At 53.0% G+C, this 18,489-nt stretch overlaps 7 protein-coding genes across 7 annotated transcripts, besides 1 other annotated feature; 4 read left to right on the forward strand and 3 right to left on the reverse strand.

The window, feature by feature from the left end:
• Positions 1–18,489: part of a sequence feature (contig 1.51 915..1114266(-1)) that runs on past both edges of the window.
• Positions 285–1,594, reverse strand: ANIA_02860 (NAD(P)-dependent alcohol dehydrogenase; the record flags this gene model as incomplete). Its single annotated transcript, XM_050612610.1, has 5 exons — positions 1,500–1,594; positions 1,417–1,444; positions 1,305–1,364; positions 1,210–1,251; positions 285–1,162 (listed from the first exon to the last, which is right to left on the reverse strand). The coding sequence occupies exons 1-5, from the start codon at positions 1,572–1,574 to the stop codon at positions 285–287; spliced, it is 1,083 nt and encodes a 360-aa protein (XP_050468516.1). The 5' UTR covers positions 1,575–1,594.
• Positions 2,267–3,309, reverse strand: ANIA_02859 (dihydrodipicolinate synthase family protein; the record flags this gene model as incomplete). The annotated part of the gene is made up of 1 exon (XM_655371.2): positions 2,267–3,309. Exon 1 carries the CDS (start codon positions 3,272–3,274, stop codon positions 2,267–2,269), a length of 1,008 nt encoding a protein of 335 aa, XP_660463.1. The 5' UTR covers positions 3,275–3,309.
• ANIA_02858 (Gfo/Idh/MocA family protein) lies at positions 3,819–5,256 on the forward strand (the record flags this gene model as incomplete). The annotated part of the gene is made up of 4 exons (XM_655370.2): positions 3,819–4,005; positions 4,069–4,770; positions 4,830–4,920; positions 4,974–5,256. The coding sequence occupies 4 exons, from the start codon at positions 3,819–3,821 to the stop codon at positions 5,236–5,238; spliced, it is 1,245 nt and encodes a 414-aa protein (XP_660462.2). The 3' UTR covers positions 5,239–5,256.
• ANIA_02857 (putative PHD finger domain protein) lies at positions 5,777–7,766 on the reverse strand (the record flags this gene model as incomplete). Its single annotated transcript, XM_655369.1, has 2 exons — positions 5,777–5,794; positions 5,829–7,766. 2 exons carry the CDS (start codon positions 7,764–7,766, stop codon positions 5,777–5,779), a joined length of 1,956 nt encoding a protein of 651 aa, XP_660461.1.
• ANIA_02856 (uncharacterized protein) lies at positions 8,844–10,632 on the forward strand (the record flags this gene model as incomplete). The annotated part of the gene is made up of 4 exons (XM_655368.2): positions 8,844–9,096; positions 9,287–9,632; positions 9,835–9,984; positions 10,027–10,632. 4 exons carry the CDS (start codon positions 8,844–8,846, stop codon positions 10,457–10,459), a joined length of 1,182 nt encoding a protein of 393 aa, XP_660460.1. The 3' UTR covers positions 10,460–10,632.
• pacC lies at positions 12,418–14,984 on the forward strand. Its single transcript, XM_655367.2, has 3 exons — positions 12,418–12,899; positions 12,985–13,273; positions 13,327–14,984. Exons 1-3 carry the CDS (start codon positions 12,618–12,620, stop codon positions 14,790–14,792), a joined length of 2,037 nt encoding a protein of 678 aa, XP_660459.1. The 5' UTR covers positions 12,418–12,617; the 3' UTR covers positions 14,793–14,984.
• Positions 16,138–18,466, forward strand: ANIA_02854 (putative forkhead transcription factor Fkh1/2; the record flags this gene model as incomplete). Its single annotated transcript, XM_655366.1, has 3 exons — positions 16,138–16,251; positions 16,390–18,332; positions 18,391–18,466. The coding sequence occupies 3 exons, from the start codon at positions 16,138–16,140 to the stop codon at positions 18,464–18,466; spliced, it is 2,133 nt and encodes a 710-aa protein (XP_660458.1).

Raw genomic sequence — 18,489 nt, forward strand, 5'->3', positions numbered from 1 at the left:
CTGGTGTTATTCTAGGATTACACAGAGTATGGAGGCAATGCATTGTTTGTTAGCAGTTTGCTATTTGCTAGATTGAAACTTCCTAGCCCCAAATATGAGTTCATCCCTGAATGTCCAAGTAAAAAGGCCTAGGCCAGCAGACCCATCGCAAGTAACGATCCACTTCCCCAGAAAATAGCCTCCGATGCTGGAGCACGAGCCGCCGCCTTCCGTCGAGGCAACGAGGACCTTCTGGACCGAGTGCCTTGGGAGGCTAGGACCTCCCATCTCACAACGACAATCAATCACCCAAATACCTTGTCATACCCCGTCATCGTAAACCGGTAGTGGACGTCTCCCTTCTTCATCCGTTCCATCGCCTCCTTTAATCCTTCACTGCCAATTTGCAGTTCTTCCACCCAGCCTCTTAGCCCCTTGTCAGCGGCCAGTTGCAGCATCTCCAGCATCTCACGGCGACTTCCAAGATGGCTCGCACCGATCAGCACACCATTGGAAATTAGATTTTGCGCCTTGATCACTTGTCCTTCCTCTTCTGGCAGGCCTACACTGATCCATCGGCCGTGGACGTCCATCATGGAGAGGTACTTCTCCAGGTCGAACCCCTTGGATGAATTGGCACAGTTGATGATCAGGTCAAAAGAGCACCGATGAGGCTTTTCCCAGCCCTCCTCTGCAGTAGCGATGTAGCCATCGGCTCCTAGCTTGCGGGCATCTGCCTCCTTGGCCCGCGACCGGGAAATCGCCCAGGTCTCTGCTCCCAGAGCCTTGGCGAACATAACACCAAAGTGACCAATTCCACCTAGGCCGACGATACCGACTTTCTTGCCGGGCCCAGCGCCATTGCGAACCAAGGGCGAGTACGCAGTCAATCCAGCACACAGCATGGGCGCGACAAGGTTCGTCTCCAGGACGTCGGGGATGGGAAAGACCCAGTGCTCATGAGTGCGGACGTGCGATGAGTATCCGCCCTGGCTAACGATTCCAGTGTCGGGCCATTCGGCGCCGTATGTATCGATCATGAGCACCGGGCAGTATGTTTCGTTCTCGTTCTTGCATTGTTTGCACTCGCCGCAGGAATACGACTGGGCGCCGACGCCGACACGCTGGCCTTCTTTGATCAGAGTCACCTTGGGACCAACGCGCACGGCACGGCCAATGATTTCTGGACCTGTGAGACTTGCCCGTTCTGTCACTTCGGAGGAGCCTTACCGTGTCCGACACAGAGGGGGAATTTCTGGGAGCCCCAACCACCTATGACTATTAATCCAACTTGCAATGGTCTCTGACAACCCGGGGAAACTTACCGCTAATAGTGTGCACATCGCTTCCACAAACGCCGCACGCTTCTATCTTGATGTCGACATCTGTGCTTGTCAGTTCAGTTTGATACGAAAGGAGGCGCCCATCGGCGCATACCATAGTCGCCGAACGGTTTCAGTTTGAACTGCATGGACAATGATTAGCTGATTGTCTCCGGTCATTGACGATTTTCGACATACAAAGCGCTTCTTGAAATCGGTATAGGTTTCCGGACTGTCCACCTGGAATCCTTCAGCTTCTTCAGGATACGGCATGTTGGTCGCGAATTTTGCTGAAAATCTGGGTAGAATAATGTGGTTGAAGCGGGTGACGATCCTCCTCGGGCACCGACGGGTATTTATCTCTGCCTCCAGTCACAGGCTCGGTGGCACTTCAAACACACTTTCAGGCCTGCGAGTGGGGGTGCAATGAATGACACCTCGTTACCATCGTGACATTATCCAGGACAATACCTGCCCGCACTGTGGTCCTCTCGACCCTCGTTCGCTCAATCTGCTGCACCGTATCTATTCGAAGCTATACTGTTCGCAGAATTGACATTCGGACCAGTCAATGCATGACTTCCAGTGCCTGTACTCATTGAAATGTGGCTACCCAAGACTCCAAGGGAATGTAATTGTTCTCCCTTGACGGTTCTGCAAACGCCTTTGCAAAGACACATACCCCTCTGTCTAGACTGGCATTCTTCACACCCCTTTGATTCGTGGATGAATTCAACCCCGACTCGGTCCACTTTATCCACCATAGACAACGGCCTGCAATGCGCGGTGCGGGGTGGAGCCGGAATCCGGGGCATTCCTCGGAGTTCACGCCGATCTCTCAACAGCTGTTGATGCGCCCAATTGCACTAATCTACTCCAACAGGTCATCTGCTACGGATTACGGCTTATCTGCAGAATTAATTTTCAGGATCAATTTGAAGAAAGAAGAATAATCATTTTATCATTTAAGCAACATCGGGCAATGTACGCTCCACGTCCATAGCTTCCTTAATCCCAGCTGCAACAGCCTCGACCTGCGCATCACTAAGCCGTGCCAGTGGTCGACGAGGATACCCGCCGTATCCATAGTAAGACTGAATCGCACTCTTCGTACCCGGAATGGCAGCCTTGGTCAGCACCCAGTCCGCCTGGCTAAGGAGACTCTGCACCTCCATCGCCTCTGTAAACTTTCCCTCGCTCCAGAGTGTAAACACCTTGACGCACAACTTAGGGATAACATTGGCACCACCGGCCAGGATGGCTGATCCACCAGACGCCAACGTCTGCAACGTGAAGTCGGCAATACCTCCAAATGCCACATAGGGGTGGTTCGCAGCCCTCTTGGTCACAGGCACCGGGGACTTGGTCGGCGCAAGCGGTGACTCAGGTTTGATAGCATGCAACGCCCTCGCAACACGGGTCAACTTTCCTGTGTTCGCACAGGTGAACTTCGTCCCTACAATGTTCGGGTGCTGGGAGATGCGAATGATAAGGTCTGAGTCCATATCAATTCCCGCGACGGCTCCGGGGTAGTTATACAGAATAAGAGGAATGGGCGACCCATCCGCAACGGATGTGAAGTACTCATACAGCGTCTCGTCGTTCCCCGTCGCGTAGCGGTAGTAGCTTGGCGGGACAATAAGCGCGTACTCTGCGCCAGCAGCGGCAAGGTCTTTCGTCAATTGAATCGTGCCTCGGATGCTGTTCTCAGATGCACCTGCGATAACGGGGACGTTCGTGAAGTTGGCCTCATCGAGGGCGGACCTGGTCTCGCGGATGACGGTCTGCTTTTCCTCGAGTGTGAGATGAACAGCTTCGCCGTTTGAGCCCATGGCGACAAGGCCAACGAGTCCGGCCTTCGCGAGGCGTACGGCGTGTTTTCGAATGGTGGGCACGTCGAGGTCTTCAGTAGAGGGGTCGAAGAAGGTCATTGTCGGAGCGTAAACTCCGGGGCGGAGGGGTGTTGGCGCCATTCTGGTTCTGTTCCTGATACCTAACTAGTACAAGCTTAACAAATTGAGTGTACAAAGAGCAACCAAGAGCGCAGTGGTGTGAGACAGCTATATAAACCAGAAGAGGGGTATAAACCAGGCCTGTATACTAACAGGCAACCCCACGTCCTATTACCGCTTCCGGATTAGCGCGGGCTCATCCCACGTGTCTCCACCTTGGACCCAAAAAGGGTGCCGGACGGGGAATTTCCACCAATCGGCAACTGAGCTTCCTATTTGAGCTCGGGCCATCAAAAGCCGACTCTATCAACGTTCGTCATGGAAATGAGGGCCAGCGCCTGATTCCCGGCAATTCAAAGCAGAATTGCGGCATGGGGTTGATTCTTCCGGCTCAGTATTTGTGTTAACATTATTCCATCCTAATCCACAAGGTCGTCGCTCTCGTCGGAGTATATCTGCGTCTCATCCGCCCTTTTCTCCTGTCGCTCGCTTGCTTCCCCTCACCCTCTGTTACCCCTCCCTCAATCTCTATCCAATTGTCCCGATACAACAGCAGAGCTCAAAAATGGCCCCTCCCAGTGTGTTGATGGTCGGTACCGGCGAATACACAACCGGCTATGTCGGCGGTGGCGCCTCAGGTTCAGACAAGAAAGTCGGCGTCGTCGGCCTGACGCTGTTTGATCTTCGCCGTCGCGGTAAAGTCGGAGACCTGAGCATGGTCGGCGTTTCAGGGCGCAAGTTCCCAGGAATTCGTACGAACCCAGATTTCCTTGAAGTCTCGAGGAAGGGCTCGAAGTAGCTAATGCGCATCGCAGGCGAGCACCTCCACAAGAACATCACGCAGGTCTATAACAACCTCGATACAAGCTTTACCTCTTACCCGGCGGACGACGCCACCGATCCAGACGCCTATAAGGCGGCCATTGATGCCCTCCCCAAGGGATCTGCCATCACAATCTTCACCCCCGACCCTACCCATTTCTCCATCGCCCTCTACGCCATCGAACGCGGGATCCACGTGCTGGTCACCAAGCCCGCCGTCAAAACCCTCCCCGAACACATCGCGCTCCTCGAGGCTGCGCAAAAGCATAATGTCTTCGTCTTTGTCGAGCACCACAAGCGCTTCGACCCAGCTTACTCCGACGCCCGCGCGAAGGCGAAGAACCTCGGCGACTTCAACTACTTCTACTCATACATGAGTCAGCCAAAATTCCAGCTCGAGACGTTCAAGGCGTGGGCAGGCAAGGAAAGTGATATCTCCTACTATTTAAACAGTCACCATGTTGACATTTGCGATTCCATGGTTGGCAATGACTACACGCCCGTCAGGGTGAATGCGAGTGCGTCAAAGGGCACCGCTGTAGAGTTGGGCTGTGTGCCCGAGACAGAGGATACTATTACGCTCCTCGTGGATTGGAAGCATAAGACGCAACCAGGGAAGGTGGCGACAGGCGTGTATACGGCGTCCTGGACGGCGCCGCAGAAGGCTGGCGTTCATTCGAACCAGTATTTCCATTGTAGGTTTTTGAAGCCTCAACCATCTCTGAAAATCAGTTACTGACTTCGTGCTTGATAGACATGGGTGCTACAGGCGAGATCCGCGTCAACCAAGCAAAGCGCGGCTACGACGTAACAGGCGACGACTCCGGCCTCGCCTGGATAAATCCGTGCGTCTTTGTCCACCTTGCCCTAATAAATACCTCTAACAATCTTATGATAGGTTCTACATGCGTTACGCCCCCGACGAAGAGGGCAACTTCGGCGGGCAGACAGGCTATGGTTATATCAGTTTCGAGAAATTCATTGACGCCATCACAGCGCTTAATGAAGGAAGAGTCACCTTGAAGGAGCTGGATAATCGACCACTGCCCACGCTGAAGAACACGATTGCTACGACTGCGATTTTGCATGCAGGAAGGGTGAGTTTGGACGAGAAGAGGGCTGTTGAGATTTTCGAAAAGGACGGGAAGTGGGAGCTTAGATAGAGGCATGAAAGGAATAGGTAATGCCTTGAGTAGTTCTGAATCTACTGTACAAGGAAAGTGTTGGGGAAACGAAGTACCTAGCTAGCTAGCTGTAAATAGTGTTGGCGTAGAACGATCCCCAGCGTCCGCTTACGGTGTTCTAAGCAGCACCTCTGGATTCTAGACAAGCAAACACTCAAGTTATATGAGGTAGAAGAGCAAACAAGTCAACTCCCAGCGCCATCTCCCTTCCTTTGCCGTGCACTCCGCCATGCCATGCTGCGCGAAGAAAAAAAAAGATTCGCCAATTCAGATCAAAAACAAGCAGAACAAAACAACTTGCACAGGAGCAATAGGAAAAAACGCGATCGTAGCCTCGTATCAATGAGTTCAGTTCGCCGCCATAGGCTATTCCTAAATCTACCGGCGTAACGAACTATGTCTGATGATTCCGTGGGCACCTTTGTTAAATTTGACACGGCAGTCAGGACAGTACCATTTCGCTGTACGGCTGGGTACCTCGGAGAGACCAACGCAGTCCAGATGGAACCATTCTCGGTCACACTGAGCAAGTTAGCTAGAACATAGAGTGGAGTGAAAGGAGGACGTACGTCTGGGTTCTCGCAGCAGATCATTGTTCCGAAACTGACGTCTCCGCAGATACAGTAACGCGGCTCATTAGGGTCGATCTCTTCAAGCACGCCGTCCTCATCAATGCGGATATCTTGCCCCACGTTAAGGCCCGGCTCCCGTGGCCCTACTCGTTTTTTGCCAGGCTTGGCCTTGCGACGTCCATAGCTTACTGCAGCACCCCCGTCCGGGCCGTTTGACACCGGCCCTGGAGCGGGCCGCTTACGGCGTCGTGTGGGTGCGCTGACGCTGGGTGCACGGGATCCCTCAGGTGTTTTTCTAGCGGGGGTGGCACTTGTCCGACGTAGTTCTCGTGCTGCATTCAAGACTGGCTCAGCTGTTGTATTCGAGAATCCGCGCGATGGCGGCCGGGATTCTGATGGGACTGGAGTCGCCCCTCCTTTAGATCTTGTGACAGTCGACTGCACAGCTGCTGCTGGCTTTTGCGATTCAGACGAATCCACTTTAATCTTAGGCGCATTATCCGGTGCTTCCGGAATAGAAGCTTCCGTCGGTGATGATTCTCTGTCCCTCTTTCGACGCTTAGCTGTACTGCGCGTAGGTCGACTCTCACCGTCCTCTTGCGGACCGGCGAGTTCCGGCGCCGGTGGACTGTTCGTTTCGGGTTTCCGTTTTTTCAATGATCGGCTTGGTTTGTCCGCCGCCGAAGACTCCTGCGGACGATCAGCACCGTTGGAGACAAAACCTTGGGAGGTGGAGCCGAGCTGACCTAGGCGCTTGGCTGCTTCTGCCTCCGCAGCGGCTAAAGCGGCTTGTTCTCTCGCCTGGTTTTCGCGCTTCAGCTTTTTGGCTTCATTTAGTTTCATTCCTCGGTTGCTCAGTTTCATTTCTATAATGCCATCGACTTCTTTGCTTCCGTCGCGACGCGTGAGTCCCGGAATATTGCTATTGTTGTTTGCAATGTCGTCACAATCAAGAAATTCGGTGCCATTCGCCTCGGCCTCCGCCTTCGCTGCCCTGTATGCCTCCCATCCACGGCCACGGATGGCCAATTCCCGGTGAATCATCACCTCGCTAGGCTGCCAAACTGCGTTCTTTTTCATCTTCTTGCGAAGTTTTGTCATTTCCCACTCCGTGAGACGCAGCCACGGTAAATCTTCGCTTCCCGGCTTCGCATCTTCCGGAGGGGGTTTAAGCAGTGCCAGAGCGCTGCTAGTAGACATGCCCGCAGACTTGAGGGAATGGGGCGCCTCTCCAGATGGCCTCGAACGACGGGCCTGCTTCTCCTTTTTGGTTTGAGCCACAGGTTCTGATGGCGTAGTCTTAGACTCCGCCTCATTATCCGAGTGCTCCGTGCTGGCGATTGGAGAATCAGGGTGCAATCCCGCAAGATGCTCTGCCGCAACCACAGATCGTCGTGTTCTCGACTTCTTATAGCTTCTCGCACCATCCAACCGCAGTGTAATTCGTGTTGTTGTCGGCGGTGCATCTTCTTTCTTGCTTGTGCGCGGACGCTTCGTGTTTGTAAGGGGTTGTGGAGGAGGAGTGGGCTCGCGCTCGGCAGGTTTTGGCAGCGCTTCGAGTTTCTGCCTAATAGAATCTAGACGGTTGAAATGGCGGTCCACCACATCGTATAATCGACAGGCTTCGGCGTAAGCGGACTCGCGAGCGTTGATGGCGCTGTCCAGCTGCGCCGAGATATCTCGGCGCAAAGCGGTAGGGTCGGGGCGCACATCAGGAGGGAGGTCGGGGAGCTGACCGTATGTCTTGGTGAGATCATGGACACTTTGTGCGCTGTCCAGATAGCGCTTATCTAGGCCGCGAATGAGGGTAAGAGATCGGAGCAAATCAGCAGGGAGGTATTCGGTGTAATCAATAAAGTCAGTCACGGTGGCCTGGGCATCCGGATCAAATGGGCCATCCAAAATCACGCCGCCCGTCTCGTTAAATTCCGCCATTCCAGCTAGTAGGTAAAGCGACAGGGTATATGACGGCACGGGATGATTGTGGATGTAGGATGTCAACGTGGAAGGAAGCAGAGGTAGTCAGGGCTCAGCAGGCAGCACCATGCGCGACGGTGCAGCCATATGGGAAAAAGTCTCAGTGGAAAAGCATGAGCCGAGAGCAGAATGAGCAAACGTCAAATGAGGATGTTAGAGGCCAGGAGAACCAGGGTTGATGGGCTGTTGGAGAAAGGTGAGACAACGACGCGGAGTTGCTGTTAGATACTGCTTAGATAATCAGATGCTGACATCTGGCCGTGCACGTGATAACGGACGACTCCTGTAACTTCTTTTCTGTAAAGAGTGACCTTGACAAAGCAGCTTCCAGGCAAATATGGATGTGACGCAGATTTGCCCTCTTCTCAGGGCGTTCAGGACCTGGTATGGCTCCCTAAATCGCCACCTGTTTGCGTGTTGCAGTCTTTGTCTTTGATTGACAAATCTGTTTGTTCATAATATTATATATCTGCAGCTCCAGTGAGGGGGAATTGCTCACAACGCCATTCGAGTATTAGAAATACCATCCCACGCCAAGACAGTTTCTGAGGTGAATCTCTAGGTTAATAACAGAAACACGCAAAGTATGTTAGCTCGAGACATGTAAATACGTTTGACTGCAACCAACCACCTTTCCTGCAACCCAACACAATTCATAACCTCTCCCATACCATATCGCATTGTTACTTATTTGTGATCTTTTGGCCCAAAGAGCAGCTCAGAATATTAAGCTGATCCAGGAGATACAAGCATTACAATGGGTGCTTGTAAAAACCTGGTGACTGCTATCGGGCTTAGCCTCATTTCTCCAGGCCAGGGTTACTAACCTTCGTTAGTGTCTCAAGTTGGACGACAGCCAAGTCATACAACACAAGCAATGAAAGCCTACTTGCTCTGATTCTTCTCCAGTGGACTCCCGTTAGCATCTCTCAAGCAGGGAGCAGCCTCGACCCGACGACTTATCTTCCCATCTCATTTCTCAGCTCCCAGCCAAAACTGGAATCCAAAGGCTAGCGGATTTCTGCCATCGACATCATGGGCATCATAGAGCGTTCCCAGCTCCTACTTGCCCAGGAAGATGTTATCCCCCAACTGGACACCAGGCTCCGTCACCCTCAGCCGGCAGCAACGCCGGCGGCGCCGCTGTTGACTAACAAGGCACCCGATCATCTAAAAGAAGATTCTACTCAGCTCGCTAGTCTCAGTATCCCAACTGCAAAGGATGAAAATCTCACTGCAACCGTCCGAGGCACTGACATACCAACACACGATGCACAATTTGCCGTTTGTTAGCGATGTCTAGGTTTCCGTATCATCACATCCGTGGAGATCTCACGCAGAAAGTGGCAAGTAGGTGCTTTGATAAGGGTCAGTTCTGGAATAGGACATGGGACATGTAAGATCTCCCGCACGTCAGCCCTGAAGTCTAGCAACTACCAACGCACTAAGATACTATATCTATGTGCCTCAACGTTTAGGCGGGTGTCCTCTGCTGCTTATCCCTCCGACCCAGGTCCGGACTCTGTTCCGTCAAATCAACAAGGCGCTTGACTGCTCCTTACATCTTCCAACCGAGGAACTCAGGGGCATAGTTCTCAATTTCAACCGCGAGGGCTTTCCTCAACCTACCTTCCTACGACAATCGGACAGCCGTAACATGAAAGACCGCTTGGAGGCAACTATTCCCCCAAAACTAGATATTCGAGATGGTTCCGGAGATATGGACAAGCAGGAGATGATTGTCTCTGAAAAGATGATGGAAGCAGCTGTATCATCGACAAAATTTCAAGTCCAAAGCCAAGAAGCAGCGTCTCCGTATTCAGCGTAAAAAGGATACTAGTGATGCCATCAGACGTTCATTGTGCTACCTTGGTCTGCTTGCTGACTTGACGGACCATATCGACAACGAATGGTATAAACAGCTGGAGTCCAAACAGCCCCGTGTCGATGTCAACAAGCCCGTTCCTTATCCATTCTGGAACGAGGCCGTTTTCATTAGCGTTGATGTCTAGGTGCACGAAGTCAGCCATTCGCAGGTCACGGAAATCGGTATCTCAGCGCTGGATACTCGCGATCTTATCGGCGTTGCACCAGACACGAACGGCGAAGAGTGGCAATCGCGCATTAAGTCTCGCCACCTACGAGTGAAAGAATACGGAAATCATGCCAAACATCTGTACGTCCGGGGGTGTCCAGCCAACTGTGAATTCGGCACTAGTGAATGGGTTGCATCGGATGACCTATCAAGCGCAGTCCAAGCCTGCTTCACCCTTCCTTCATCCCTCTATGGAGCCGACAAGAAACAACTCCGCCCGTTAGTGTTTGTTGGACACAGTCTAGACTCCGACATTCAGTATCTCAAGCTTGCGAACGTCCACATTCAGGGGCACTCTGGAATCTCTCAGTTCGTTGATCGTATTGACGTAGCAGCATCCTTCCAGCTTCTCCGGGGCGAAAAGGAGCAACGCTCACTGGGCACAGTCGTCCGGGAGATGGGAATGACTGGGTGGAATCTGCACAATGCCGGAAATGACGCCCGCTACACCTTGCAGGCTCTGGTAGCCATGCTGATAAACCACGGCGTTGGCGGGCTAACAGGCGGATCGAACGTTGGAGAAACGCCTCATATCTGTGTCGAAATGGGTGATTAAGTGCACCGTTCATCATTCAGCACCTGTGTACTGTCAGGGATTCTAAGGAATAAGGCGGAATTTGCAGGTGTGGCTGTTCTATGCTCGGCAAGAGCTCGAGAATAAGGGCAGTTGCCTGTTACGTACAATGATCCATATCTGATCTTAGCATTACCAAACGGATAAATTCACCGCAGCCCAAGCCAGATAACATCTTTGCATAGTATACCCATAATCCATGGAGATTTGAACATGGGAGACAGATTATGGCAACATAAATAGGAGCCCAAGCTGCTGGCAAGGCGGAAAAAAAACTATTTCTCCATTTACGGAGCAGAATACAAAAGCACGCCATTGCGAAACCAACCGTCACGGGCACGTAATAATAATTCCGCTGTTCAGCCCAAGAGAAGAGTCTTAGCTGAGATCATCCAGAAGCGGCCCGGAAAAGTGCAAAGCTGACTCAGATCTGAGCCAAGCACAACCGGTACATGACTTCGGCCAAAACGGATAAACTCAAGGCACATCTGACGGACTAGGACGGCCCGTTATGGGGCGTTTAGGATATTTTGAATGACAAGGTGGCCAACAAAGTATGATTGAGCATGGCCTCATAGTAACCCTACTCGGTCCTACCTGAGTTGAAGCCAAGCATAGAAATACGCAGAGATTTCAGTGCGCAACCGTCGCGCCATCACTTGACATTCCTTTGTTCCGAATCTCGCATTGATGGCACCCCCGACCGTGGTCTCGCAGAACGCAGGACCATATAGCGCCAATATCGCGGGGCTTGGCTGATGCTTGAACGAATGGAGTATCGCACAGCACCCTCGGGGTTTGAGTTCGACCAGAGCCGGACACGAGCAGGCCAGGCAGCATGATTTAGCTAACAACGGCTAAGCGAAGGGCTCTTGGGCTTGGACTGCGGATGAATGGGTTATCTGACTAAGATAAGATGGTTTGCCTGCCTGGGCATTACCAAGAGCCAAGAGCGGACGGGCTGGGCTGCCAAGTTCAGTTTCGACGCTGAGTGATACAGACCTTGGCTGTGGGGAATGATATAATGTCTGTTATCTAGCTAAGGAAGGAGGCATATTTTCTCGTCCCTCATGAGAAGAATGTGATCTAGAGAGTGTGTCCAAGGAAGCAAAGGCCAGTACGATCGGGGATTGAACCTCTTTCAGTTCAGGTACTCGTACGGTAATAATTGGTATGGCCGGAATGTTTGGCGTCCGACTTTCGAAAGGGTTCGCGGCCCCCTATGCGCTTCAGCTTAACAAGCTTACTTTCCTCCTATGCTGAGACTGGGTGAACTTGAGGTGCGGAATAATAGACAAGGGCAACTCGGGCTCTGAATAAGATCAGGTGCACGTTCGTACTCGAAACCGTTGTAGGATTTGGAGTAAGCCGGCGGCTACAGACAGAGTACGTGGTCTCGGCTGCCATACCTGATGGGAGCCAGTGGTTGCTTCATTCTTGGCGTTATTTCGTTGTAATACCTTCGTCACGTGAAATAGAGGTTGTACACATAGTTGCTTGCGCAATCCAGCTGCTCCATACATCTCATGGGATAAACACATCATAATAAGCAGTAGGCAAGAGGCCTTCGAGCTGTATCGGAAGTTGTAGGGGGTCGTTCAAGGCCTTGTTCTGGTTAAGATTTATTGACCGTCAAAAGATGTTACAAGCCCGTACCAGGTGTACCATACTAAACCCGGATAGTCCGCACTACCACGCCACCAGCCCCGCGCAAAGCGCACGCTCCGGTCGACTCTCGGGAAAAGCCAAGGCAAAGACGGATTTCTAGGCTTATGTCCAAGATCCCCCCGCTGGGCTGTGCAAGCCAAGCTTACTCCCTTGAGTCCGCACAAGGCCATTCCCCCCCCCTTCTTGTCACATCCCAAGGATTTCCTCTCCTTATTTACCTTGGCTTCCCCCATCTTCTCAACCCCCCCTCTCTTTCCCTCTCATTTTGCTGATCTGTCCTCTGTTTCGGCACGCGTCTTTTTGATGTATTGACTGTTTGGCTGCCGACCGTGCCTCTTAACTTTTCAAATCTTTGACCTTTGATTCCTAAACGCCTGGCTCGTTGTGTGAGCTTGGTTATCCTTGTCAACAGAGATCCTTTCTCTGACTCAAAGTGAGCATTTCTCGTCCGCTCATCACCAAGAAAAGTCATATGCTTGGCGCCATGGCCGAAGAAGCGGTCGCTCCTGTAGCTGTGCCTACGACCCAAGAACAACCAACCTCTCAACCCGCCGCTGCGCAGGTTACAACTGTCACTTCGCCCTCTGTGACTGCAACAGCGGCGGCTGCGACAGCTGCTGTGGCCAGTCCCCAAGCTAATGGCAATGCTGCCTCTCCTGTCGCCCCTGCGTCGTCAACATCTCGTCCAGCGGAAGAACTCACTTGCATGTGGCAAGGCTGCTCTGAGAAGCTCCCTACTCCAGAATCCTTATACGTGAGTTAGAACCATTTTCTTTTTGCACGCTCGCGTCGAAAGCTCTCAAGATCAAAGGACGCAATTAACCCTGTTTGTGTTATAGGAACATGTCTGCGAGCGTCACGTTGGCCGAAAGAGCACGAACAACCTCAACCTGACTTGTCAATGGGGTAGCTGTCGTACTACTACTGTGAAACGCGACCATATCACCTCTCATATCCGGGTGCACGTTCCTCTCAAGCCGCACAAGTGTGATTTCTGTGGAAAAGCGTTCAAGCGTCCCCAGGATTTGAAGAAGCATGTTAAGACGCACGCTGATGACTCGGTCCTGGTACGGTCGCCAGAGCCTGGATCTCGCAACCCAGATATGATGTTCGGAGGAAACTTCAAGGGTATGCTCCTGACGTGTACCTTCATTGCTAGGCGTGACTAACATGAATCTCAGGCTATGCTGCTGCGCACTATTTTGAGCCTGCTCTCAACCCTGTTCCCAGCCAAGGCTACGCTCATGGTCCTCCCCAGTATTACCAGGCCCATCACGCTCCCCAGCCATCGAACCCGTCTTACGGCAACGTCTACTACGCTCTGAATACCGGCCCAGAGCCTCACCAAGCGTCGTATGAATCCAAGAAGCGGGGTTATGATGCGCTTAATGAGTTCTTTGGTGACCTCAAGCGCCGACAATTTGACCCTAATTCCTACGCTGCCGTGGGCCAGCGCCTGCTCAGTTTGCAGAACTTGTCCCTGCCTGTTTTAACGGCTGCGCCTCTGCCCGAGTACCAGGCAATGCCTGCTCCTGTGGCTGTTGCTAGTGGTCCATATGGTGGCGGCCCTCACCCTGCGCCGGCATATCATCTTCCACCAATGAGCAACGTCCGAACCAAGAACGACTTGATCAACATCGACCAGTTCCTGCAGCAAATGCAGGACACAATATATGAGAACGATGATAATGTCGCTGCGGCTGGTGTCGCTCAACCTGGAGCCCATTACATTCATAACGGCATAAGCTACCGCACTACACACTCGCCTCCGACACAACTTCCCTCGGCACATGCCACAACCCAGACGACTGCTGGTCCTATTATCTCAAACACATCTGCGCACTCCCCTTCGTCTAGCACTCCGGCTTTGACACCGCCCTCAAGTGCGCAGTCGTACACTTCAGGTCGCTCTCCCATTTCACTTCCGTCTGCTCATCGCGTTTCTCCGCCTCATGAAAGCGGCTCCAGCATGTACCCTCGTCTCCCTTCGGCGACTGACGGTATGACTTCTGGTTACACTGCTGCGTCAAGTGCCGCCCCGCCTTCCACTCTCGGCGGGATCTTTGACAATGACGAGCGTCGTAGGTACACTGGAGGAACATTGCAGCGAGCTCGGCCCGCGTCCCGTGCTGCCTCGGAGTCGATGGACCTGTCCAGCGACGACAAGGAGTCTGGGGAGCGAACTCCCAAGCAGATCTCCGCCAGTTTGATCGACCCGGCTCTCCATTCAGGATCTCCGGGCGAGGATGATGTAACTCGGACTGCCAAGGCCGCAACCGAGGTGGCGGAGAGGTCGGACGTCCAGTCGGAGTGGGTTGAGAAGGTTCGGCTGATTGAGTACCTACGTAACTACATTGCCAACCGTCTTGAGCGGGGCGAGTTCAGCGACGATTCGGAGCAGGAACAGGACCAGGAGCAGGAACAGGACCAGGAGCAGGAACAGGACCAGGAGCAGGGACAGGACCGTGTTTCTCGGTCGCCAGTGTCCAAGGCGGATGTTGACATGGAGGGCGTAGAGAGAGATTCTCTTCCCCGTTCACCGCGCACGGTTCCTATCAAGACTGATGGGGAAAGTGCCGAGGACAGTGTGATGTATCCCACTTTACGAGGCCTGGATGAGGATGGAGACTCCAAAATGCCTAGCTGAAGTCGGAATCGTTCATGATTGTCTATAGCTTGTGTATCTCGCTTACTGAGTTCCATACGTGGTTGGCGTTATAAGGCTTGTAAGGATCCCACTGGAGTTGTGTTGTACCTATTTTGTCTACCTCTTTGTGTTTTCCATTTGTCATGTATCTATCATCATATCCTCTCCACTGGCGCGGCCTGTTCTCTCGGCTCGTTCGGCTCGTTCATAACCTATAATAAAGAGTCGTAGGAGCTCTAGTAGCTCTGTTCGGTTTTGGGAAAAAGGACTACCTGAAACCAGCTGTTGTTTTTGCAAATATCTATCAGCTACCCCGCGTACCTGAATTTATTATTCGTCTTTTTTGAGCATGAATGGTTCGCTGCCGGTTCAATGCTACGGTATCTTCACACCCAACAAAACGAGGGTGAAGCATTCCAACGGTCTTCCTTGGGGTCCCGCCTGGCGCAGAAACGGGAGTGACGCAAACAGGAGGTCAACAATGTCCCACGGATGAGATTTGTGGATAGGGGATGGATTGAGTCAGTTTGCGTCTAGGAGGTTGAGACCGTGGATGGGCTGGGCAAGACGAGTGTTGTGGTTGACTGCATCCGGAAAAACATCATCAAGCTGGCGGTAGCGTGGTATCAGAACGTTTCCTCTCGATTTGTCGCTGCACTAGCGTAATGGGCTGCAAGTTTGCAGGATTTGCTGTTAGTGCTGTTTTAGGACTATAATAACGGCGATAAGACAAAGCAGTCGAGTCGAGTTTAATTTACTTCGAGTTTCTGTCAAAGAGTGGAAGCGGTCACGGTCGAGAACGAGAACAACGTCACTGCCACGGCCTGTCTGTCGAGCGTTTTCTTCTGTTTCTACATGCTTCTGCAGCTAGATCGCTTCTTTTGCATCACTAGTTAACCTCCAGGGTCCAGAGATCTGCTATCTGATCTTGTTCCTACATTTTGTTCTCTTAATCTACAGTTGACACAGCCCAGTAGAAGAGTCCACCCCACTACTACCGGAACTCCCCGCGGTGGCTGGGCGTCTTCATTCTTAAGCACCCCAGTGCGCGTCGCCTTGCTTTGCGCGGTGGCGAACCCTTCTGAAATATTGTTCCTTGGTTCTTCGTCTATCTCGGTCCCTTTAGGTCATCATTTGTTGTCGCCATTAACTGGCGTCCGCTTTTTATTTCCTCTCGAGTCCTGGAATCTCACTGTCCTGTGCACCGCTAAGTCGGATAAACGCGCACCCTCGACAAATTTATCCTACGTCAACGCAGACCGACGCAACACAACACGTCCAACCATAACAACAGACGACAACTGACGACAACTGACGGACGTCAATCCACAGAGCTCTATCGGTTATGCCTCTTTCGAATCGCCGTCGCGCGCGGCGCAAGGAAATCCAACTTCAAGAGACTTCAGATGCAGAGGCGCCGGATTCATCGCCCACGCGACCTTCGAACAAGAAGCGCAAGGTGCGTTTTAAACTGAGTTATATTAACCCAGTTCACAACACAACAAACGCTTTTATGCGTCATCTTTGCAACCAAGGATATACAAATCCAGACTTTTGAGACGAAACTTCTTTGAAACTAACCAACGCGTACGGCTAGGTCGATAACCGAGCGTCTCCCCAGCCTCCTCGACCTGTGAAAGCCGAGTCTGCGGACGAGGCGGATGGTTCGTCTCCCGATCGTGATTTGTCTGAGAACCAAGATCTAGTGGATTTGGTCATTTCGTATCTCCCAGTCTCCCGTGAACCTCTCCGCGTCCAGCGAGACCATTCCAACGCAAATACCGAGAACAAGCAAAGCATCCGCGCATACGCCAAGATCGCCGGCAGAAACTGGACGTACTACGTGAAGTCGCTTCATGTCAACATCGGACGAGAGCCTGATCGCGAACCGAAGCTAGATGAACAGTCGAGTCCCGTCACAATCGCCGCACGAGCGCTGCCGGAAGTTCACGTTGATCTAGGCCCCAGCAAGTTCGTGTCGCGCCTCCACGCGGAGATTTTCTATGATGGCGAGAACACTGCATCGTGGCACATCCGCGTCAACGGTCGCAACGGCGTCCGTTTGAACCAGGCGATTCTGAAACGCGGCACCGATGCTGTTCTTTCGTGCGGCGACATTATCGAGATTGCCAACACGTCGATGATGTTTGTCACTCCCGGGGATAAAGCAAAAATTCACCCCAGCTTCGTCGAGCGCGCACAACGGATGGCCAACGGCGAAGAAGATCCAGCTTGGGATGCTTCCCATCATGCGCACCCCCAGCAGACGCCAACGATCCCCAAGACCCAAGAGGTTGTACCACACTCGACCGGCGCTCCTTCGCTAGCACCTGCTCCGCAGTTCCTCAAACGTCAAGTCACACCGCCGCCGCGATCGCCAGACACAGTCGGGGCGCGAACCGCCAAGCAGTCGCCCTTGTATAATCGCGGAATGATGATGGAGAGCACCGAGGAAATCGACTACAGCAAAGATTCCGCCAAGGATTTGAAGCCGCCGTACAGTTATGCGACTCTCATTGCACAGGCGATCTTTTCGAGTGAAGAGGAGAAGCTGACGCTCAACAACATATACAACTGGATCATGGACAAGTACGCATTCTACCGACATTCGCAAAGTGGCTGGCAGAACTCGATCCGGCATAATCTTTCGTTGAACAAAGCGTTCCAAAAAGTTCCCCGTCGGACGGACGAGCCGGGTAAGGGTATGAAGTGGCAGATTGCCGCGGAATATCGTGAGGAATACTGGAAGAAGCAGCTTCGCAAGGGCGCCCAATCGTCGGCTCCGTCGTCACCAGCGACGAAGGACCCCACGCGAGGTACCGCCACCAGCGGGATGGAATCTGTCTTCTCCGCTGGTAAGAAGTCGCCCCCTGTCTCTTCGCCTAGTTTCAGCTCGTTTCCCGTGGCGCCTGTGGAGGCGTACACGCCTGAACGCGGATCGCGCGCTGGCCGGAATGGTGCAATAGAGCCCCCTTCGCTTCGGCCGCCGAACCCGCGCGACTATGAAGAGCCGTCGCCGTTACCCCACCGGTCCGCAACGAAGAACGCAACTGGCCTTAGCCGGGCGTACGGGCTCTCAGATGCAGCTACCCGGTCGCCGCCAGTGCTATCGTCGTCGTATTACGACGATGGTCCGTCTTCTATGATCACGCCCGCACCACAACGCCATCAGCCCCGGCTCCCGCCTCCAAGCACTGCTCAGATTCCGTCCAAGTTCATGCCAATGAGCTCACCCGCGCAGTTCTGGAAGTTCGCCGACATCGGGAGTACGCCTGCCCGTCCAATTGCTGATATGAGTCCTTTGAAGGGGGATCCCGGTGATGTGCTTGGCAATATCCCAAGCAGTAGTCCACCGCCGCCAAACCTCGTCAGCCCAAGTAAGCCAGGTACAGCTAATGGTGCGGGATTGGGCCGGCCGCTCTCAGCCCGGCGAGAGGATGGACCAGGCACAAACGGCGTGGATGGGCGCCAACCACCCGCGGAGGAAGATGACGGGGATGATGATGATGATGCTGATAATGGAGGGTTCGACCTCGCAAGGTGAGCGCGTTGTATCCTGCTGTCCACTGCACACTGACTTAACCGATTTTTTTTGTAGGGGCTTCCAACCGATCGGATCGTATCACCGACAGCTCAACAATGCCGCAGCCCGCGCCAGTACCGCGACCACTTAGCTTTCACTTGTCTGGGGGATGTT

This window comes from Aspergillus nidulans, chromosome VI (genome assembly GCF_000011425.1).
Source record: "Aspergillus nidulans FGSC A4 chromosome VI".
Lineage (NCBI taxonomy): Eukaryota > Fungi > Ascomycota > Eurotiomycetes > Eurotiales > Aspergillaceae > Aspergillus > Aspergillus nidulans.